General features: G+C 50.9%; 1 protein-coding gene across 1 annotated transcript in view; it reads left to right on the top strand.

The window, feature by feature from the left end:
• LOC309627707 (uncharacterized protein C4orf50) overlaps positions 1–18311 on the top strand; it is a 121642-nt gene that overhangs the window by 50530 nt on the left and 52801 nt on the right. The window contains exon 12 of the mRNA XM_082389854.1: positions 734–3782. Coding sequence (XP_082245980.1) covers positions 734–1083 — 350 coding nt within the window. The 3' untranslated portion in view covers positions 1084–3782. The remainder of the gene's footprint in view (positions 1–733; positions 3783–18311) is intronic.

Genomic DNA, 18311 nt, shown 5'->3' with positions numbered 1-18311 from the left:
AGGCCACAGGATACTTTTGTTTCTTTATAGCGAGATGACAGAATAGTCAATGTAAATGTCTTTGTTCGAGTGCTTTACACAGTACCTGGTCCACAGGAGGCCTTGTTGGGTGGATTTGGATGAAGAGTGAGGTGGTGGGAGGCGGCTGTTGGGCTCTTTCTCTAGAAGGTCATGCAGGCACCTCGTCCTTATCCCCAGCATTGCATTTTGCCCACAGCCTTGGTTCTGTTCAGTTGTAACAGGCATTGAGGAGCGGAGCTCTCTGCCCTAGGAAAAACAGATTGCAGGCCGTCTCTCTGGGCCGGCTTTTGGTAAGAGCTTCCCATGGTGAAAATGAACTCTAAACGACACCAGGGCATTAGTGACCTAGAAGGAAAATGAGGTCATTTTTGAAAGGCAGTAACTAAATTTGTCATATGTCACAATTATTTTATGGTTGAGCTTAGAGGGAAAAAAACCCAAAAACAGGGGAGTAGGAGGTTGGCATCCAGTGGACATTGCTTTCCTTTTAATGGAAAGGTCATCATCTCTTGTCACCGTGAGCAACAAAATTTACAGAGGACATGACTCTATGGAGATACTGTCAGTGATCGTCTTGTCAGGCCTTTAGATGACCTGGGGTTCGAGCCTTCCCCACCCCAATCTGCACTGCCTCGTCTATAACTCAGTGCTGATGGCATGTGCCTCACTGACATGTAATAGCAGCTGCCTGGCACAGAAAGTGCTCAATAAATGTTCGGTATTGTTGCCATCTCTTCCGTGGATAAAATGTGGGACCAAAGGGGCTTTTATGGACATGTAGAAGCAGAGACCATTTCGTTGTGCTCTTGCCTCCAGCTTCCCTGGCCCTTGGGGCCGACGCCTGACCCTGGAATGTGCCAGGCTTCCATCGCTGTGGAACCAGGGCTCCCTGTGCAACGTCTGCAAGAAAAAGGTGGAATGTCCTGTCCTGGCCTCCAAGCTGAGCACCTCCTGCCATCCCCCGAGCTCCTGAGCCCCGCAAGGATCCTGGCTTTGCACCAAGAGCTTCGACAAAGCATCTGCAGCACTTCCCAGGTCAATAAATCACCGTTGGAGTTATAAATGGAATAGGACCACTCACTCTCTGGGGCCATTTCCTAGACTCCGTAAATATTTGATGCAGAACTTTCAGAGAGCGTTTTAAGAAATTGGTGCACTCAAAACCCTCATTCGGTGGCAAGTGGCTTTGCCTGTGGCTTGGGGATCTGTGTTGATTGTCAGAGCTCAAGAGAAATACTGGACTTGTGAATTCTTAGGAGGCCAGCTTTGCAAATATCCAGGCAGCAAAGGCAATATTTTCTGTTCCAAAACCTACTGAGTGACCGGCCCAATGGCTCTCCACTGGGTATGATCCCCCCATCCCGCAGGGCAAAATCTGACAACGTCTGGAGAAATTTTTTGTTGTCACAGCTGGGAAGCTGCCACTGGCATCTAGTGGGTAGAGGCCAGGGATGCTGCTAAACGCCTACAGTGCACAGGACAGCCTTCTAGAACAAAGAATTGTCCAGCCCAAATGTCAGCAGTGCCGGGGTTGGGAAGCCCTGGCCTGATCTAATAGCTCCTAACATTGTCAGCTGCAGAGAACTGTTTTGTTATTTTCCTGCCTGGGGCCCTTCCCCATGTTTTAAAAGATTTTTGTCTACCAAAGGAGACATTTAAGTAATTATCTCTTTCACATTTTAAAACATTAAAACCAATCAGAACCTTGTGATAAGTCCATTCATTCAACAGACATTTGTGGACATCTAATATACACCAGGCAATATGATATGAGGGAGAAAGAGGTGAGTCCACGTTGGCCCCTGCCCCAGGGGCTCACAGGGCAACAGAGGCACACGTGTAAACAACTCACCGTGCAGTCACGGTTAAGTGTGCCGTGAGATGTGAGACAAAGGGCTTTGAAGCCAGTTCTGCCTGGCTTTGGGGAATGGGAGGTCATTCCAGAAGGAATGGCTAAGCAGAGCCCATGGACCCAACGAGGTAAGGTGTTCAGTACATGGGTGAGGTGGGGAAGGAGGGAACAGCATGGGCAAAGGCTCTGAGGATGAAACTGGACTTCGGTGTGCCACCAGAGCGGGAACGTGCAGAGTAGCCCTTTGCCAAGCCGGGTGCAAAGAGTCACGGCCTCATCCCTATCCAGCATCAATTACTTCCTCCGGGAACAGGACCCTGCCCTGACCCAGGTGTGGGACCCAGAGGCAGAAGAAGAGTCAAGGGGGCTTGGGCCACAGGTGCCCAGACCCTGTCCCCGGGATCACCGATCAGAGACATCATATCTCTCCTTAGCAGGGGCTGGTGAGGGGCTTGTCACATAAGGACAAGGAAGGACCAGGACAAGAAACCGAGGGCTCCTGGGGCAGTAGGCAAAGCATATTGATTTTATTTTCATGTATTTTAGCTTTGTATGTGGAAATGAAAAGTGCAAAGAGTTCCCACACGCCCTCACCCAGCTTCCCCTGACGTTAGCACCTTATGTACCTAACCATAGCCCAAGGATAGAACTGAATGGATTTATTTTGAGGAGAACTGGGGGGCCATCAAGGCGTAAGAAAAGCACATCCATGAGCGAGCATCAGCTCATCAAGCTGCTACCATCTTCATTAGCCCCCGGGACTGTCGTGGGCCATCACGTCCAACCACAGTTCCTTGGATTGGGTTACCAATGGATCCACCCATTCATTTGTTCATTCAGCATCTAATGTAACTGCCACGTGAGCTCCGGAACCTCGGGTAGGTGCTGGGAAACAAGAATACAGAAGATGCCCATCTCCGTCCTCCAGAACCTCCTGTAAGCCCTGTGGCCCCATCACACCCCAAGGAGTCCCCAGATTGGAAACCACTGCTGTCATCACTTTCACGGTTTGAATCAGCACAGCTACCCCATAACTGCCAACTGTGCGGCGTCCTGCAGAGCTGGTTTGCGCTCACCTCTTCTGCCCTCTCCTCCCTTTTTTCTGGGACGATGCCATGAGCTTTGATCACTGGGAGTACGCTGAAGACAGGCTATGAACCGGCTGATGTCGGGGTGAGCAGCCAGCTAAGCCACAGGGCCGAGCCTGCCGGATGCAGTCAAGGCCATTTCTGGTCCCCAGATACTCCCACCAGGTTCAGACATCGGTGTTCTGTCACCTGAGTGCTCCCTCCCGCCTCTGCTCACATGCTGGGCTTCAGCAGAAAGGTCACCGGGGAAAATCCATTAAAGAAGCCACGGCAATCTTTGCAGCGTAGCCCGATGATTCCGTAATAAATCATGTTCTGAAGCCAGGAGCCGCTTATTATTAACCTGAGCCGTGAATCCGCCTGGGGCTGGCACTTTGGATTTCCTCAAGCTGGGTCACTGCTTTGTGCTGTGATTCCTCCTGGTGACACGTTTGCCATGGTGGATGGTAGACTGCGGCATTTGCCTTGCCTCGACCGTAGACTCCCGTCCCGTCCTTGGAAGGGGCCCCGTGTTCCCCTGCTGCCCCCTTGGTGGGCCTGATGGGGCCAGGGCCCAGCCTGGTCAGATGCTCCCAGGCGAGAGACAGGACCTGCTCGGGTGACCGAGTGGTGACAGGCAGGAACCCAGCCCACAGGAGCTGGCTCGGGCCGCCCCTCCCACCACGAGTGACCCAAGGCCTCTGGAGACCAGCCAGATGGACCAGCCCAGCTGCCTCTGCAGAAAACAATTTGTCACACGGGGCTGTCAGCAAGCAGCAGTGGACGCCTTCTTGGGGGTGCCTGGCCGAGCTACGCAGAGGAGGAGCCCTGAACACAATGAGGTAAATGCACACCCCGCCCCCGCTGCTGCGAACCACCTGGGCTTTTAGGCAAATCGGATGAGAGGGTTGCCTTGGCCCCTGGCCAAGCGGTTCAAGTGCTCAGTGCAGCGTCTCCCTGCACCTGACTCACTGCCATTCACTGCCATGCCCTTCCGGGAGGCATTTTGCTCCTACCGCAAAGCGGTCTGTTCAGCAAATATTTCCCTGAGAACCTGCCGGGGCAGATGAGGCACTGGGGGGCTGGGTCTCAGGGGTCTCACTCCAGGTCCCCATCCTCCAGGCTCCTGCGGGGACGGATGTGCAGATAGCCGGAGACCGAGTGGCATAAGCAGGGTGCAGCAGGGAGAATGCAGGGTCCAGGGGCACAAAGCAGTGGCTGACCAGCGAGGGAGGGGTCAGGGAGGGGTCAGTGGTGACTGAGGTGGGCCCCGCAGATGAGCAGGGCTCAGCCAGGGAGAGAGTCCTTGCGGGCGGGGGCAAACACACAGGCAAAGGCTTGGGGTGGTGTCGGGGGTAGGAAACCAGAGGTGGATGGATATACACGTGCTTCTATAATCCCCCGGTGGAAGGCGCTGCTTTTTTTTGCAATCCCACTGTGACTTTCTGTTTGATTTTACATGTGTCTTTAGTATAGGGAAGACATTTTCATGCTTCAAAATTCAGAAGGCGCAGAAATCTATATGGTGCAAGTCTCCTTCCCACCCCTGTTCCCGGTTCCCCTCCCCAGAGGCAAACATGACCCCAGTTTCTTATGACTCCTTCCAGAGATACCCTGTATATTCTAAGCAGTCACACACCCGCACACACACACACACCCGTTTTACCTCGATGCCTGTGCTCTGGTTTTTTCAGTTCATTTATCTCGGTGATCATTCCCCATCAGAACATAAGTTTTGTTCATTCAGTTTTTAAACACTTGCACTGTTTTCCATTGTGTGGATTTTACTAGCTCCTTTTCAATGGACTTTCGCATTGTTTCTGATCTTTTGCTGTTAAAACCGGTGCTGTCATGAAGATGCTTGTACATCCATCCCTTCAGTCACGTGTGAGTTCATCTGAGGGCAGATTCCTAGAAGAGGAATTTCTGGGTCAGAGCAGAGAAGCCTTTGTCGCTTTGAGAGCCCTGTCCACACCCACTCCCCGCCCCACTTTGAGACGGTACAGTTTTCGCTCCCCCTCATGAGGCTTGGGGGTCCCCGCCATCATTCACCCTAGGATGTGCTGATTCAATTCAGCATTTACTTTTTGAGCCTCAACCATGGACCAGCGTGGTTTGAGGCGGTGAACTAGACAGATGGGGCCCTGCCCTCAGGAGGAGGGGATACATCAGACTGGGGAGACGGCTCAGTGAACAGGACCCCAGCGAGGGACCGTCCGTGTTTCCCTCCTGCAGGCACTGGCCGCCCGGACAGGAGGCTGATGCGTGGGCATGAGTGACCTCAGTACAGGGAAGCTGGGGTCTGGCCGCCAGGGACGGACAGCTGATAAGGCCCTGAGGAATTTGGAGGCCAAGGGGGAGCAGAGAAGGTGGCGTCTGGGCTGAGCCATGATGGGCGATATTGTCCTGAGAGCAGAAGTGGTGGCCTGGGTGGAGGCCAGTCAGGAAGGGATCTAGGGCTTCTGAGCTACGCTTATGCCAGACACTGTGCTCAGTGGTGGACACTCCAGCCCGGGCTTCCCCCAGACGTAGAAGCCCGGCTAGGGCAGAGGAAGCAGGAGGAGGGCTGGCAGGGGCCAGGGCAGAGGAGGCATGGGCAGACAGTCCCATGTGGCAGTTGGTACCCAGGCCGGCTCTCCCGAGCAGGTGGATGGGGTGTGGGCCCTGAACACAGAGTCCTGCCTTCACATGCCAGCCCCACCATGCTCCACCTGCGGGCCTTGAGCCAAGGCCCCTGAAGGCTTGGTTTCCTCCTGAGAAAATGGAAATAGCATCATAAGCTCGTCTTACCTCACTGGCATCTTACAGGAGATGCCCCGTGACCAGCGCCTCGCCCATGGCCCTCCTAGCCCAGGTGCGCATCCTTCCTTCTTTCCCTCTAATGCTGGGAGGCAGGTGGCCCAGGAGCTGAGCACACATGCCCTGCCTGGGTTTGGGCTCTGGCTCCTCTCCTCACCTCTCCTCTCTGTGCCTCAGTTTTCTAACCTGTACAATGGGGGTGCCTACAGCATAGGGTGGTTTGTGAGGGGTGAGTGAGTAAAAGCACTAAAAAGAGGCCCTGGGATGTGGTGAGAGCTATAGGAATGCTGCCACTGTTTCCTCTTGATGCATGTGATGTTAAAAAGCAGAATGAGAAGATGAAGAATCGGTGAAGTCCAGGGTGTAAGGAGAGGGCGCGGATCACTGGTGGTACAGATGAGACAGAGCTTAGGACTGAAAAGCCTCCCTGAGGAGGCAGGTGTAAAGAGATTGGGGGAAGTGATGGTGCTGTGTCAGGTCTGTGGGTGATGATGCAGCCAAGCTCATCCAGGGCTGTAAGGAGCCGGCCGAGAGCTTTTCAACACTTAACAGTCACAGGAGCTCAATCCCTGTGCGGCTTTGCGCTGACCCTCCCCACCCGGCTCAAACCGCTGCAGTTCCCTCCAGGGTCTTTGGTCGTCTTCCTTGGTCTGCCTCTTCCCGGAAAGCCTTCCCACGGATTCAAGGGTGTCTTTGTCCAGGGCTTCAGGAGGTGGTCTGGGCTGGTGTCTCCCATTTCCTAAAAGCCCCTGTTCAACATCCATGAGGAGGCTCGTTTCCACTGCTTGGGCCAGGCCTTCTCACTTCATTTGACCCTTGTTAAAATGAACAAACCTAACATAGGCGGTAGAGTATAAGCTGTGCAGCTGCTCTAACATCCAGCTCTGCCACCATCAGCTGTGTGACCTTGAGCAAGCTGCTTACTCTCTCTGTGCCTCAGTTTCCTCCCCTGGAAAAACGATGCAAATAACAGACCCACCTCCCAAAGTGTATCTCAGAAGGATTAAGTAGAGGCTAAATGCCTGCCTCTTGGCCATTTGCGGTGTTGATGTTATCTTCAAGTACAACTTGCCACCATGCCTTCAAGTAGAAAGCCAGCATCCCCTGCCATCCAGAAAAAGCGTTTTCAAAAACACAGAAATTACTGTTAGGCATGGAAAATAATTTCCTGAGCTACTTCCTCCTCCCTTTGAGTCCAAGTCTACAGGATGCAGCCCAGCCCCAGGCACTGGCCTTCAGCCCCTCAGGGATCTGACCGACAAACCCCTCCAGCTTCATCCCCCCCACCCCTGCTCTAGCCACAGGGTGACCAAGCACGGCCACAGGGCCCGGCCTCTTCTGTCCCCTCTGCCTGGCCTGTCGACCTTGAGAGCAGTTACAGGGTGCAACAAAACAGTCTCTGGCCTCAGATTCTGCCTGCCATTTCCTTTCTGTATGACACCGGACCCCCTCTGGGCCTCGGTGTTCTCATCTGTAAAATGGGGACACTTGACCTCCTGTCTTAGGAAGACAATTCAGTGAGGCATAAAGCACGGAGCCTGGCTCACTGTGCAAGCTATTATTATTGTTGTTGTTGCTGTTACATTCACCACCTGCTAAAGTCAGGGCTCAGCATGTCTTCCCAATTCCGGAGTTGTATAAAATATAGTGCCCCCACTGGCCAAATAACAGCCATCGTTGCCCCAGGCATTGGGCATGCATGGCTTTATCACAGTGTGCCTCTGAAATTCCTCACTGACTAGCCTGTGAGGGATGGGGGTTTATCCCCATTTTGCAGCTGAGAAAACTGAGGCTCACAGATGCCCAGACTGACAGAGCCAGGATTTGAGGCCCAGTCTGTCTGGCTCTGACTCTGAAATCAATTTTTCCTCCATTGGAGCCAAATCCCAATACCTGACACACGGGTCCTCACACCTGTACCCATGTAATCCACCCCCCAGGCATGCTATATATGTCCCTACCTACTTCCAAGAAGGAGTTAAAGATACTTAAAAGACATGGATACAATAAAAAGAATCTGTATTACAGAGAGTGAAAACTTAGGGTCAGATAATAACTGATGGTAGGAGAGAATAATTATACCCTGCACTAAGGCTATGGGCAGCTATGACAGTTGAATGGAAAGATGAGGTCTGAGCTTCCTGGTAGTCAAGGCAAAAAGGGGAATAACATGGGTTTGACGGCATTGAATTGCCAGTAAAAGGAAGCAGCTCTGGAGAACTTTTCCTCCAGCTCTGAGCTCTGAGGGGAATCATCCTGAGGGTTTCTATACAGTGAATGGGGGATAAATGGTGACTTGTGTCCCTGGTAGCACAGCTCCCCAACCTTGGGAGCGGGAAGGAATATGTGATAGAAGCTGCTTCCTGCCTCTGCCTGTGCCAGGGGTCCACACCTGCCTTCATGGGGTTCTCACAGCCCCTTGGGCTCAGCATCATCACTTGTCCTTTACAGACGAGAACGCATAGAGAGGCCTCGACTCCCACGTAAGTTTTCTTGGTTTGTGAGGGACAGAAATCTCAGAACCAGCGCAGGCCTGCCGTGCTCCTAAGCTCTTTCCCCTCTGCTGCACTGCCCAGCTCAGGGAGGCCCTGCCTCTTGGATTATTGCCCAGAGCTAATCCCCCCCATTACTCCTCCCAAGCCCTTCCCCTTCCCCTTCCTGCTCTCCCCTCCCACACCCCTCCCCCATCCCTCTGCCTGCCTCCCCAACACACATCAATTCTCCCCTTTGCTATAAATCTCAGCCAAATGCTCCCCCAAGCCCTCCAGGGCTCAGCTCCAAGACTAGCGGCTCTGTCTGCTGGCAGCTGAGAGCAATTTAGCGACGGGAAGCAGGTGTGAGGCTGGAGGGGGGCGGGGCTGGGTCTCACTGCCTCCAGCTGCTGTTGCTTCCGCCATCCCCATCCCCATCCCTAGGACTGGGACACCCTGGTGTTTGCCTCACACCGGACCAGACCCCAGAGTCAATATCCTCCACCACACACACAGGGGGAAGACTGCAGACAGAAGCTGATGGGTTAAGTCCCAGTGGCCTCAATAGACAACTCCCTATTGTTACTGACGGTTTATTCACCAGACACAGGTCAACACTGAGGGCCTGCCGTGCCCTGGTGCTGTCCTGGGTGCGATCAGCAGAGCAGGTTCCGAGCACACCTGCTGAGGGTGTGCGTGGGCCAGTCGGGTCCATGGTCAGGCAGCAGGAGCCAAACAGCCAGCCTCCTCACTCTTCCAGGGCTGCTGGTCTTCTTGTTCACTTTGTGTACTGAACAAAGTATATGGTCCAGAGGCAAAAGGGGGTTAAATCCCCCAGCTCTGTCCGTGCCAGGAGACCGTGCCTGGCTGGAGGAAGTGGTGCCTTTTACAAGTTCACACAGAGACCTGTGGGCTGCAGCCACCTGGCGTGGGCATCTTTTTGTGATTCCGCACAAACGCTCCAGACTAGCCTCAGCACCTTATTTTTGCCGACTCAGGCCCAGAGGTGCCAAGTCAGCAGGCTGAGGTCAGCAGGTCTTAGAGGATTCAGGGAGCCCCCAAGGCCTTCCCAGTGCGGCCCTCCTGTTTGCCAAGGGCTGGAGGGCCGTGTCCTGCCCCCGTGCATCTTTGAACCTGACTCAGGAGCCCAAGCTCTCCCTGAGCCTGGCCTGGGAGCAACCCTCAACAGGAAGGTAGTTTCTGCTCACTGGCGTGATTAGGGTACTGCTCCCCACCAAGGCCACGGCTTTCTTCCATTTCCCCCAAGTAGTCTGAGCCCTGCATCCTGGTCTTGTCCTGGGAACATCCTGCTTCTGCACCCAGCCCCAGCCTGGGGGGAGAGAAGGAACACCTGATAAGGAAGTCACAGGACTACTGCTTAATAGCTGTGTGTCCCTAGGGGAGTCACTTAACCTCTCTGTGTTAATCAGCTGTAGCATCAATATCACCACATAACAAACAAGCCCAAACTCAGCGACCTCAAGCGTCCACTCTCACACTGTCAGGTCTGAGGTGCACTGAGGTTTGGCTAACCATGCTGGGCTCAGCAGGGAGGCTCTGCTCTAGGCTGAGGGTTGGCTTCAGGCCTGTGCCACCCGTCACCATGTTCTCCTTGGAATTCTTGGAATTCATTGTCTTCTAGTGGCACACAGGAGAGTGGACGGAGCATCAGTGCCTCTTAATGCCTCGGCCCAGAACCGTATTCCACGGGCCACAGTAAGTTGTGTGAACAGGTAGAACATCAACAGGATGGGGAAACAGACTCCCCCACCCACTCCCCGGCATTACAAGGCCACAGGGCAAGAGGAGGAAGGACCGATCAGAACAGTCCCACCTACTACACCCTCACGGTGGGACTTGGACGTGCCCCACGTGGGAGGGTGGTCAAGATGGGAGGTGACCTCACATGCAAAGTGTGCCCTTCACAGGAGGCATGTGGCAGCTTTCTGCTCCCTCTGCTGCGCTCCTTTGCCTTTCCTCAAGTATCTTTATATGGGGATAAAATATGTCCAAGTAAAACCAAAATTCATGACAGAAAATTCACACGCCCTCCGGTGGTTAAGAATCCGCCTGCCAATGCAGGGGACCCAGGTTTGAGCCCTGGTCCGGGAAGATCCCACATGCCGTGGAGCAACTAAGCCCGTGCGCCACAACTACTGAGCCACGTGCCACAACTACTGAAGCCCTCGTGCCTAGAGCCCGTGCTCCGCAACAAGAGAAGCCACTGCAATGAGAAGCCCGCACACCGCAACAAAGAGTAGCCCCCGCTCGCCGCAACTACAGAAAGCCCACGCACAGCAGCGAAGACCCAATGCAGCCAAAAATAAAATAAATAAATTTAAAAAAAATTTAAAAAGAAAATTCACGTGCTCTCAGTGGAGTAAGGGGCCAAGGGCCCGGCGGCGCATAGCACAGTCATCCTTAACGGTCAGAGCGCCCAGCTGAAGGGCCCGCTCATTTTCCGGCTCCTCTGACATCTCCCTCCTCCCCACTCTGCCTCCTGGAAACACCTGGCTTTCCTTCTGACTTCTCCAAACACATCTAAACCAAGACATCCAGAAAAGAATGATCAAATCAAGTCCATCCTCAAAGGGACCAGGCAGTACTTTTTCCTTCAGCACCTGATTACGCAGGAAGTTTGGAATATTTTCCCCAAAGTTCCCTTAAGGAAAGGAAGTGGAGTGAGAACAGATGGCTTCCTGAAGTCCCAGGCCTGGGACCTGCTTCCCACCGGCAGCCAGGGGCTGGGAGGTGGTCGCCTGGCTGAGCAGCCCCGGGGGCAGGGACCCCAGGGCCCAGCTGCTTTCTGTACAGATTTCAGTCCTCCTGTATTTAGTCCTGCTCTGCCTTTCCACACTCAGAGGTGTCCCGGGCCCGTTGCCAGCCTTTTCAGTATTCTGAGGTGTGATTTTGCTGGCTTCCTGCAGGAATTCAGTAGAGCAAAGAAAGCTGCAAAGTGAGCTTAACTTCTATGCCCTCTTTCTTCTCTTCCTCCTCCTCCTTCTCTTGCCCTGTGTGTGTGTGTGTGTGTGTGTGTCCATCCCCAGGTCAGCAAATCCTGTCAGCTCTACCCTTAGAATATATCCAAGATCTGACCACTTCTTATGGCCCCCCAACACTTTTTTTTTTCCAGCCGCATCCCCAGTGCCTAGAACTGTGCCTGGTTTCCACTAGAGGCTCAATAAATGTTTGTTGAATGAATGCATAAGTTAGTTGCTCAGTTTTCTTTTAATGGTGCTCCAAGCACCTATTTTACTGTATCTGGTTGTCTCTAGTACAGATCCTGCTGGATGAGAAAATATTACTATCCTTTTCATTTTTGCTTTGGAGGATAGGAAGGAAGTGACTCAGCAGAAGGGAGAGCTGAATTCTAACCCAGCTCCCCTCCCCACCCCATTCCTCCTGCACCAAGACTTTTGCCATCAGCTGCTGGAGTAAAGGGCCCAGGCGTTGCTAGGGGTCTGGAATGGAAGGAAGGTGGGTCAGAGAGTGGAGACGTCACAGGCAGGGATTGAGAAGGAGGTGGAGGTGGGAGGGTGGGAGGGAAGGGAAATTTCAGACTCACTCCTCATCTTTGGAATTTTTCCCTTGGAAGGACTGGTATTTATTATGCACTGTCTGTCTTACTCCATTTAATACAGATGCTTTATCTGTGCCATTATTACTAGGACCATGAATTTTTCTTTTACTTTTTATTGGAGTATGGTTGCTTTACAATGTTGCGTTAGCCTCCACTGCAACAAAATGAATCCTCCATACACATACAGATATCCCCTCCCTTTTGGACTTCCCTGCAATTTAGGTCACCACTGTGCATTAGGTAGAGTTCCCTGTGCTATACAGTATGCTCAGTTGTCTATTTTATACATAGTATCAATAGTGTATATGTGTCAATCCCAGTCTCCCAATTCCTCCCACCCCACCCCTTTCCCCCTTGGTATCCGTACATTTGTTCTCTACGTATGTGTCTCTATTTCTGCTTTGCAAATAAGATCTTCTATACCATTTTTCTAGATTCCACATACATGCGTTATTATATGATATTTGCTTTTCTCTTTCTGAGTTACTTCACTCTGTATGACACTCGCTAGGTCCATCCAAATCTCTACAGATGACCCAATTTCATTCCTTTTTATGGCTGAGTAATATTCCACTGTATATATGTACCACATCTTCTTTATCCATTCCTCTGTTGATGGACATTTAAGTGGCTTCCATGTCCTGGCTGTTGTAAATATTAGGACCATAAATGTCACCTTATAGATAAGGTGACGTCTTTTCTCAGCTTTATATTTGTATTTCTTGTATCATGAAGAGTTTCTGCAAGTGTTGGTTTGCAGGGTAGTGGACAGCAACTTGGAATGACACAGACTGGAATACCAGCACTGGATCTGTCACTAGCTAGCGATGGGACCTACAGAGACATATTCTCTTTGAGCCTCAGTTTCTCATTCCACAGTTTCCCTTGCTTCATAACCATAACCCTCCTCCCTCCATCAGAACAATCATTCCAATGCATTCAGTACAGGTGGCTTTACCGTACTGTTATTAGGAAAGCCATCTTGTTTAAGTATTTCATACTATGTGATGAATGACTGATAGTTTCTAGGGACACTTGTATTTTGTGAAGAAGATACTCACTAGCGAAGGGGAAATTTCAGTTGGCAGATCTGGGGGCAGAGGGATAAAATGAACTGATGCCTTAGAGTGCCCTTGCTTTATAGATGAGGGTATCAAGGCTCAGAGAAGGGGAGAGTGGCTCCCTTTGTCACACAGGAAGCCAGGGATAGAGCTGAGCGTGGAGCCTGGGACTCCTGATTCCCACACTGTCTGGTACTCTTTCTATGCATTGAATGCGGGGGAAAGTTTTCCATGGGGAATGGGCCTGTGTCATACAAACTGTATGTCTGCATTGATACAACATGGAAATAACATCACAATTCCTCCTCCAACAATGGTCCCTTAGCATGTGCAGTCTTATTTTTTTTTTGTCAGCCATGTTAATTTGAGTCTTATTCAACCCAAACAATGAGTCACTCCTCTTGGGAATAATGAGAAAATGAGTGATCAGGGGTTTTCAAAAAGAGGGAGTCTGAGGGACCAGCAGCAGGAATAAGAGGATGGAATAAATGATATCATTCATTACATGGAAGCTTCTGGAGGCCAGAGACAGCCCCCCTTCCTGCCCCTGAGAGGAAGGATGAGTATAAGAAAGGCTGACGGCTTGATCTGACAGGAAGTTTTCAGGGGCAGAGCCTGAACTGTAAGCACTGAGTACTGGGAGGATGGGGGGGAGAGAAAAAATCAGGGTAGTTGATATAAAAGCAACTCAGATTTTTTTCCACTTCAAGCTTCCAAGTCCCCCTGTGACCCTGAGACCAGGATGGGTCCTAACATGCAGGAGAGGGTGTTTCAATTAAAAATGGATTTGGCTGCATCTAATGAAGTCCCAAATAATAATGGCTTAAATGAAATAGAAGTTTCTTTACGTACCTCAGGGCTGAGCATCCAGGGGTCTCATGGGGGATCCATGGGCATCATGCTCCTTCTTTATTCTATAACATCTCAGCTCAAAACTTCCATTCTCAAAGTCACCTCATGATCCAAGATGGCTGCAGAAGTGTCGGCCATCAAGTCCAAGTTCCAGGAAACAGAAAATGTTATTGTTGGTAGTGGAGTGGTGGGAGAACTTACTCCCGAAGGAACCCTTTAGGCATTTTCCACTGATATTTTCCAAAGTCTAGAACCTAGTCATATGGCCATACTTAGCTGCCAAGGAAACTGGGAATATAGTCTGTTAGTTGGACACATGGCAACCCCAACCAAAATTAGTGTACCGTTATAAAAAGCAAGTGGAAAATGATCATGAGATTGGCCTCTACAGTCTCGGCCTCAACTAGCATCAACTCTTCGGTTATAAAACCAGGATGGCATCGAGCATTTGGATTCAAAATCAAATACACCAGGCATGGCCTCACCATTCATGCCGTTAGCAACAAAACAGAGCAAATTCGTTGGCATCTTGCTGAAAATTTAAGGAAGAAAGCACCTGAAAAGTTTCTGTTGAACAAGGGGATAAAATGCTCTCTATCCTTCCCCCCGATGTTTCGTCAGTGTTTTCTGTATATCATGTATTTCCTCACCATTCTCTTTATTCTCTGAGAACTCTGTATATGGATCTTCATAGGTTCACTCACAACCTTTTTTCTCCTGTGAAGCCTCAAATTCTTCCACCACCGATCTTCTCACCTGGGCCACTTTTAGGAGCCTGACCCTTTTAGGTGAAGAGGGGCCCCTGCGTCTACTCTCATCCAAGGTGTAGACTGCTCTCGTTTAAACCCTAAGGCTTTTACCACGTTGTTCAATAGGATTAATTTCATTTCTTGCTAAGTCATCCCCCACCTTTCTTCTGAGCTGGTTTAATCATCAGCCTCCTTTAGCATCACATTTCTCACTGGGGGGTTGCGAGTGGCCTCCCCACACTGTTGTACTGTAGGGTCAAACGTTTTGTCCATGTCATAGGCCCAAAGACCCAGAATTCTAGAGGGGCTCTCTAGTTCTAGTCAAAAGACAGCCAGTTTCCTCAAAAAGTTGAAAATAGAACCATCATATGATCCAGCCATCCCACCTCTGGGTATACGTCTAAAAGAACTGAGATCACCATCTCAAAGAGACATCTGCACTCCCATATTCACTGCAGCATTATTCGCAGTAGCCAAGATGTGGAAGCAGCCCAGGTGTCCATCAACGGATGAATGGAAAAGAAAGAGCCGTCTATCCCTACAATGCGATATGATTCAGCCTCAAAAGGAAGGACATTCTGACACATGCTATAATGTGGATGAATCTTGAGGACATTGTGTTAAGCGAAATAAGCCAGTCACAAAAGCACAGATACTGTGCGATTTATGTACCACTTATATGGGGTACGTAGAGGAGACAAATTCGTAGAGACAGGGAGTAGAATGGTGGTTGGCGGGGACAGGGGATGGTTGTTCATTGGGTGTACAGTTTCAGTTTTGCAAGTTGAAGAAGTTATAGAGAGCTGTTGTACAACAGTATACAAGTCTATAAATGGTTAAGATGGTAAATTTTATGTTATGTGTTTTTTTATCACACACACACACAGAATCATTCACCCAGGAGTTGTGGGTTCAGGAAGATAAAAGTGCAAGAAAGGCAGGTGTTGCTTTCAAGGTGGAGAGAAGAAAAGGGAAATATGTAGTGATCAGTGAGCATCTATTCTCCTCTGGGTCTTGGGCTGAAAGCTTCATCTCACTCATGCTCATATTGACCTGGCGGGGCAGTTGTTACCTCCTTAATTTTATAGATGATTCATGCATTCACTCATTGGAGCAATACTTATTGATCATCTCTTATGTGCCAGGCATGCTCCTTGATGTAGGAGCTGCAGCTATGAACAAGTCAGAGGGGAGAGAAAGGCTATACTCAGACTCATACGTGGTGTAATTTCAAGTCATGGTTGATGAAGAGGAAGAAGAGGGGGAGAAGGGGGTAGGAAATGAGGAGGGCGCTCTTATACATGCAGCGCCGTCCTCCCAGGCTGCTCAGAGCAGGTGATGCTTTGAGTAGAAAACGTCTTGAAGAAGGAATGCAGGAAAGTGGTGAAGTAGCTTGCCCAAGAGGACCCAGCTAGTAAAAGACAGGACTGAGATTTAACCTCATTTTGGAAAACATTTTACTGTGAACGACTTCAAACAGTTACAAAAGTAGACAGAATAATAATAGGAACCCCCACGTAGATGTCACTCAGCTTCAAAAATTACCAATTCGAGAACAATCTTGTTTCATCTGTACAACACCCTTCCCCCCACACATATTATTTTGAAGTAGAACTAGACAACTCATCGCTTAATTCGTACATATTTTTTGAAACCATCATACCGTCACCATACCTCAAGCAATTCCTTAATTTCATCAAATATCCAATCAGTGTTCCAGTTTCTCATTATCTTATAAATTTAGAGTTAACTTTTTTTGCAGTCTGTTTGAATCAGGATCTAAATAAGGTCTTCACACTGTGATTGACTGGTGTGTCTTTCTCGGTGGCCAGATATACATGTCATAAAATTTACCTTTTTAACCAATATGTATGTTCACATTGTTATGCAGCCGTCACCACCATCATCTCCAGAACTTCTTCATCTTCCCGAACTGAAACTCTGTCCCCGTTAAACACCCCGCCCAGCCCCTGGCGACCACCATTCTACTTTCTGTCTCCAAGTACCTCATTTAAACGGAATTGTACGTTTGTGCTACTGTGACTGGCTTATTTCACTCAGCGTACTGTCCTCAAGGTTCATGTCTGGAGGTTGGATAGTGCTGCTTCCTCATCTCACAAACCAGGTCCTGGCAGGAGAGAGGAGACACCCCCAAAAAGGGTGACTGAAGAGGGTGCACTTACTATTGGGGGGGCAGGGTGAGGAGGGAACAGAGGAGGGCCAGAAGGAAGCAGGTGCCCGCCCCGGGCTGCAGGGCCAGGAGAGGGCGCTGCTACCCCCGAGGCTGCCGAGAGCTGGGCTGTGGTAGAGACACCCAGCCACTGCAGACCTGCTCCCAATGGGGCGGAGAACAAATTCTGGAACCTTCTCTCCCGCCTCCCTCCAGACTCCTCCTCGTGCCTCTCATTGGCCGAACCAAACTGGAAGCCAGAGATCAAATGAGAGGTCAGCCTTAGGGTCAACTTCCTGGGGTTGTCCTTAGAGGTCGGCCTCTTGGGGCCCAGAAAACGGAAAGAGCTGGTGGCCCGGAGGACAGCAGGGTGTATGAAAACAGAGAGGAAACTCAGATGGCCACTGTCAATCAGAGCCTAGCTCAGGGCCCAGCACATAGCGGACACTCAAGAAAAATTCAAGTCTCCCTCAAATGATGAATAGAAGCCGCTGAGATGGAGAGAAAGAGGCTTCTTAAGGAGTCAGGAGGCCAGGCAAGTCTGAGCTGTGTCTCCTTGGGCGGCAGCTCCGAAGTCTTGCTCACTGGGGCCCCCCAGTGGATCCCTGATGCACAGACGCTCGGAGCTCATGATCATGAAGCACGGCCGGGAACACAATGTAGGTCTTTCCCTCCCCTGGAGCTCCAGCAGGCTAATCAGTGCTGGGGAAGATGACATGGAGGAAAATGAATTGAGTCCCTGAGGTCTGGCCTTAGTGGGACCTGGAAGCAGCAGCCGCTTCGCCCCTGGGAAATCTGTGCGCCAGGCTGAGTCAGGAGCAGCCCCTCAAGGAGGACTGATTAAGATGTCATGCTGTTGCCGGACTGTCTAATCAGAATGCTGCTTACTAAGGGAGACCCTCCGCTCTCTGCCTTGGCTCCCCTAATGCAGTGGGAGCTGGGGCTCTGAGGACTCAGCCAGATCCTCTGCTTCGCCGGAAGGGCTTTAGAATTCTCATCCCAGAGCACCTCCCTGTGCAGATCAAGTGCTGGAGCCACATGTCTTTTATCAAGATTTATTCTATAAATCCGAGGACAGGCCATGGGGCCAGATGTGCCTGGTGCTGCTACCGACCTGGGTTCTTGGACTCTTTAATCAGTAGAAATGGCCAGACGAGAAATTCAGGCAAGGCTTTACTGGGGCTCGTGCCGTAGCAGGAGGGACGAAAACAAGTAACAGTTTCCCTTGCTCACTCCCTGAAGGGGGACGAGCTGGTTCCTTAAATGGGGTGAGGCTGGGGCTGGATTGGTGGGTCCGGCCTGAGGGGTGGCTTAGGGGGTCTGCCCCCTGCCTCCACCTGCGTGGTGCTGTGTGCAGGGATCGTGCGCGGGACCCTGCTTTCGCTCCCGGCACCTTGGAAGTGGCCATTGGGTTTTGGCCTTTTGGTGCCTTGTTCGTAATTTGCCCCAACTGTCCACGTGTGCGGTTATTTTTAGTTCCTTATAGTTTCTTTGTATTCTGTTGCTGGAAGAGATGTTTGTCCAGGTGCAAGTGCTGCAGCAAAGGGGCCCACGTCCCAGCCTCTCTCAGTGTGAATTCCAGCCACACCTCTTAGCAACTATGGGGCCTTGGACAGGTGTTCTCTAGGGGCTGTACTTCAGTGTCCCTCCCTGTAAGATAGATTTTTATAAGGCATGAGTGAATTAGGG

This window comes from Balaenoptera borealis (assembly GCF_965194805.1).
Source record: "Balaenoptera borealis genome assembly, chromosome: 4".
Taxonomy (NCBI): Eukaryota; Metazoa; Chordata; class Mammalia; order Artiodactyla; family Balaenopteridae; genus Balaenoptera; species Balaenoptera borealis.
Note: the sequence above shows the minus strand (reverse complement) of the source record. Positions and strands in the feature narration are given on the sequence as shown.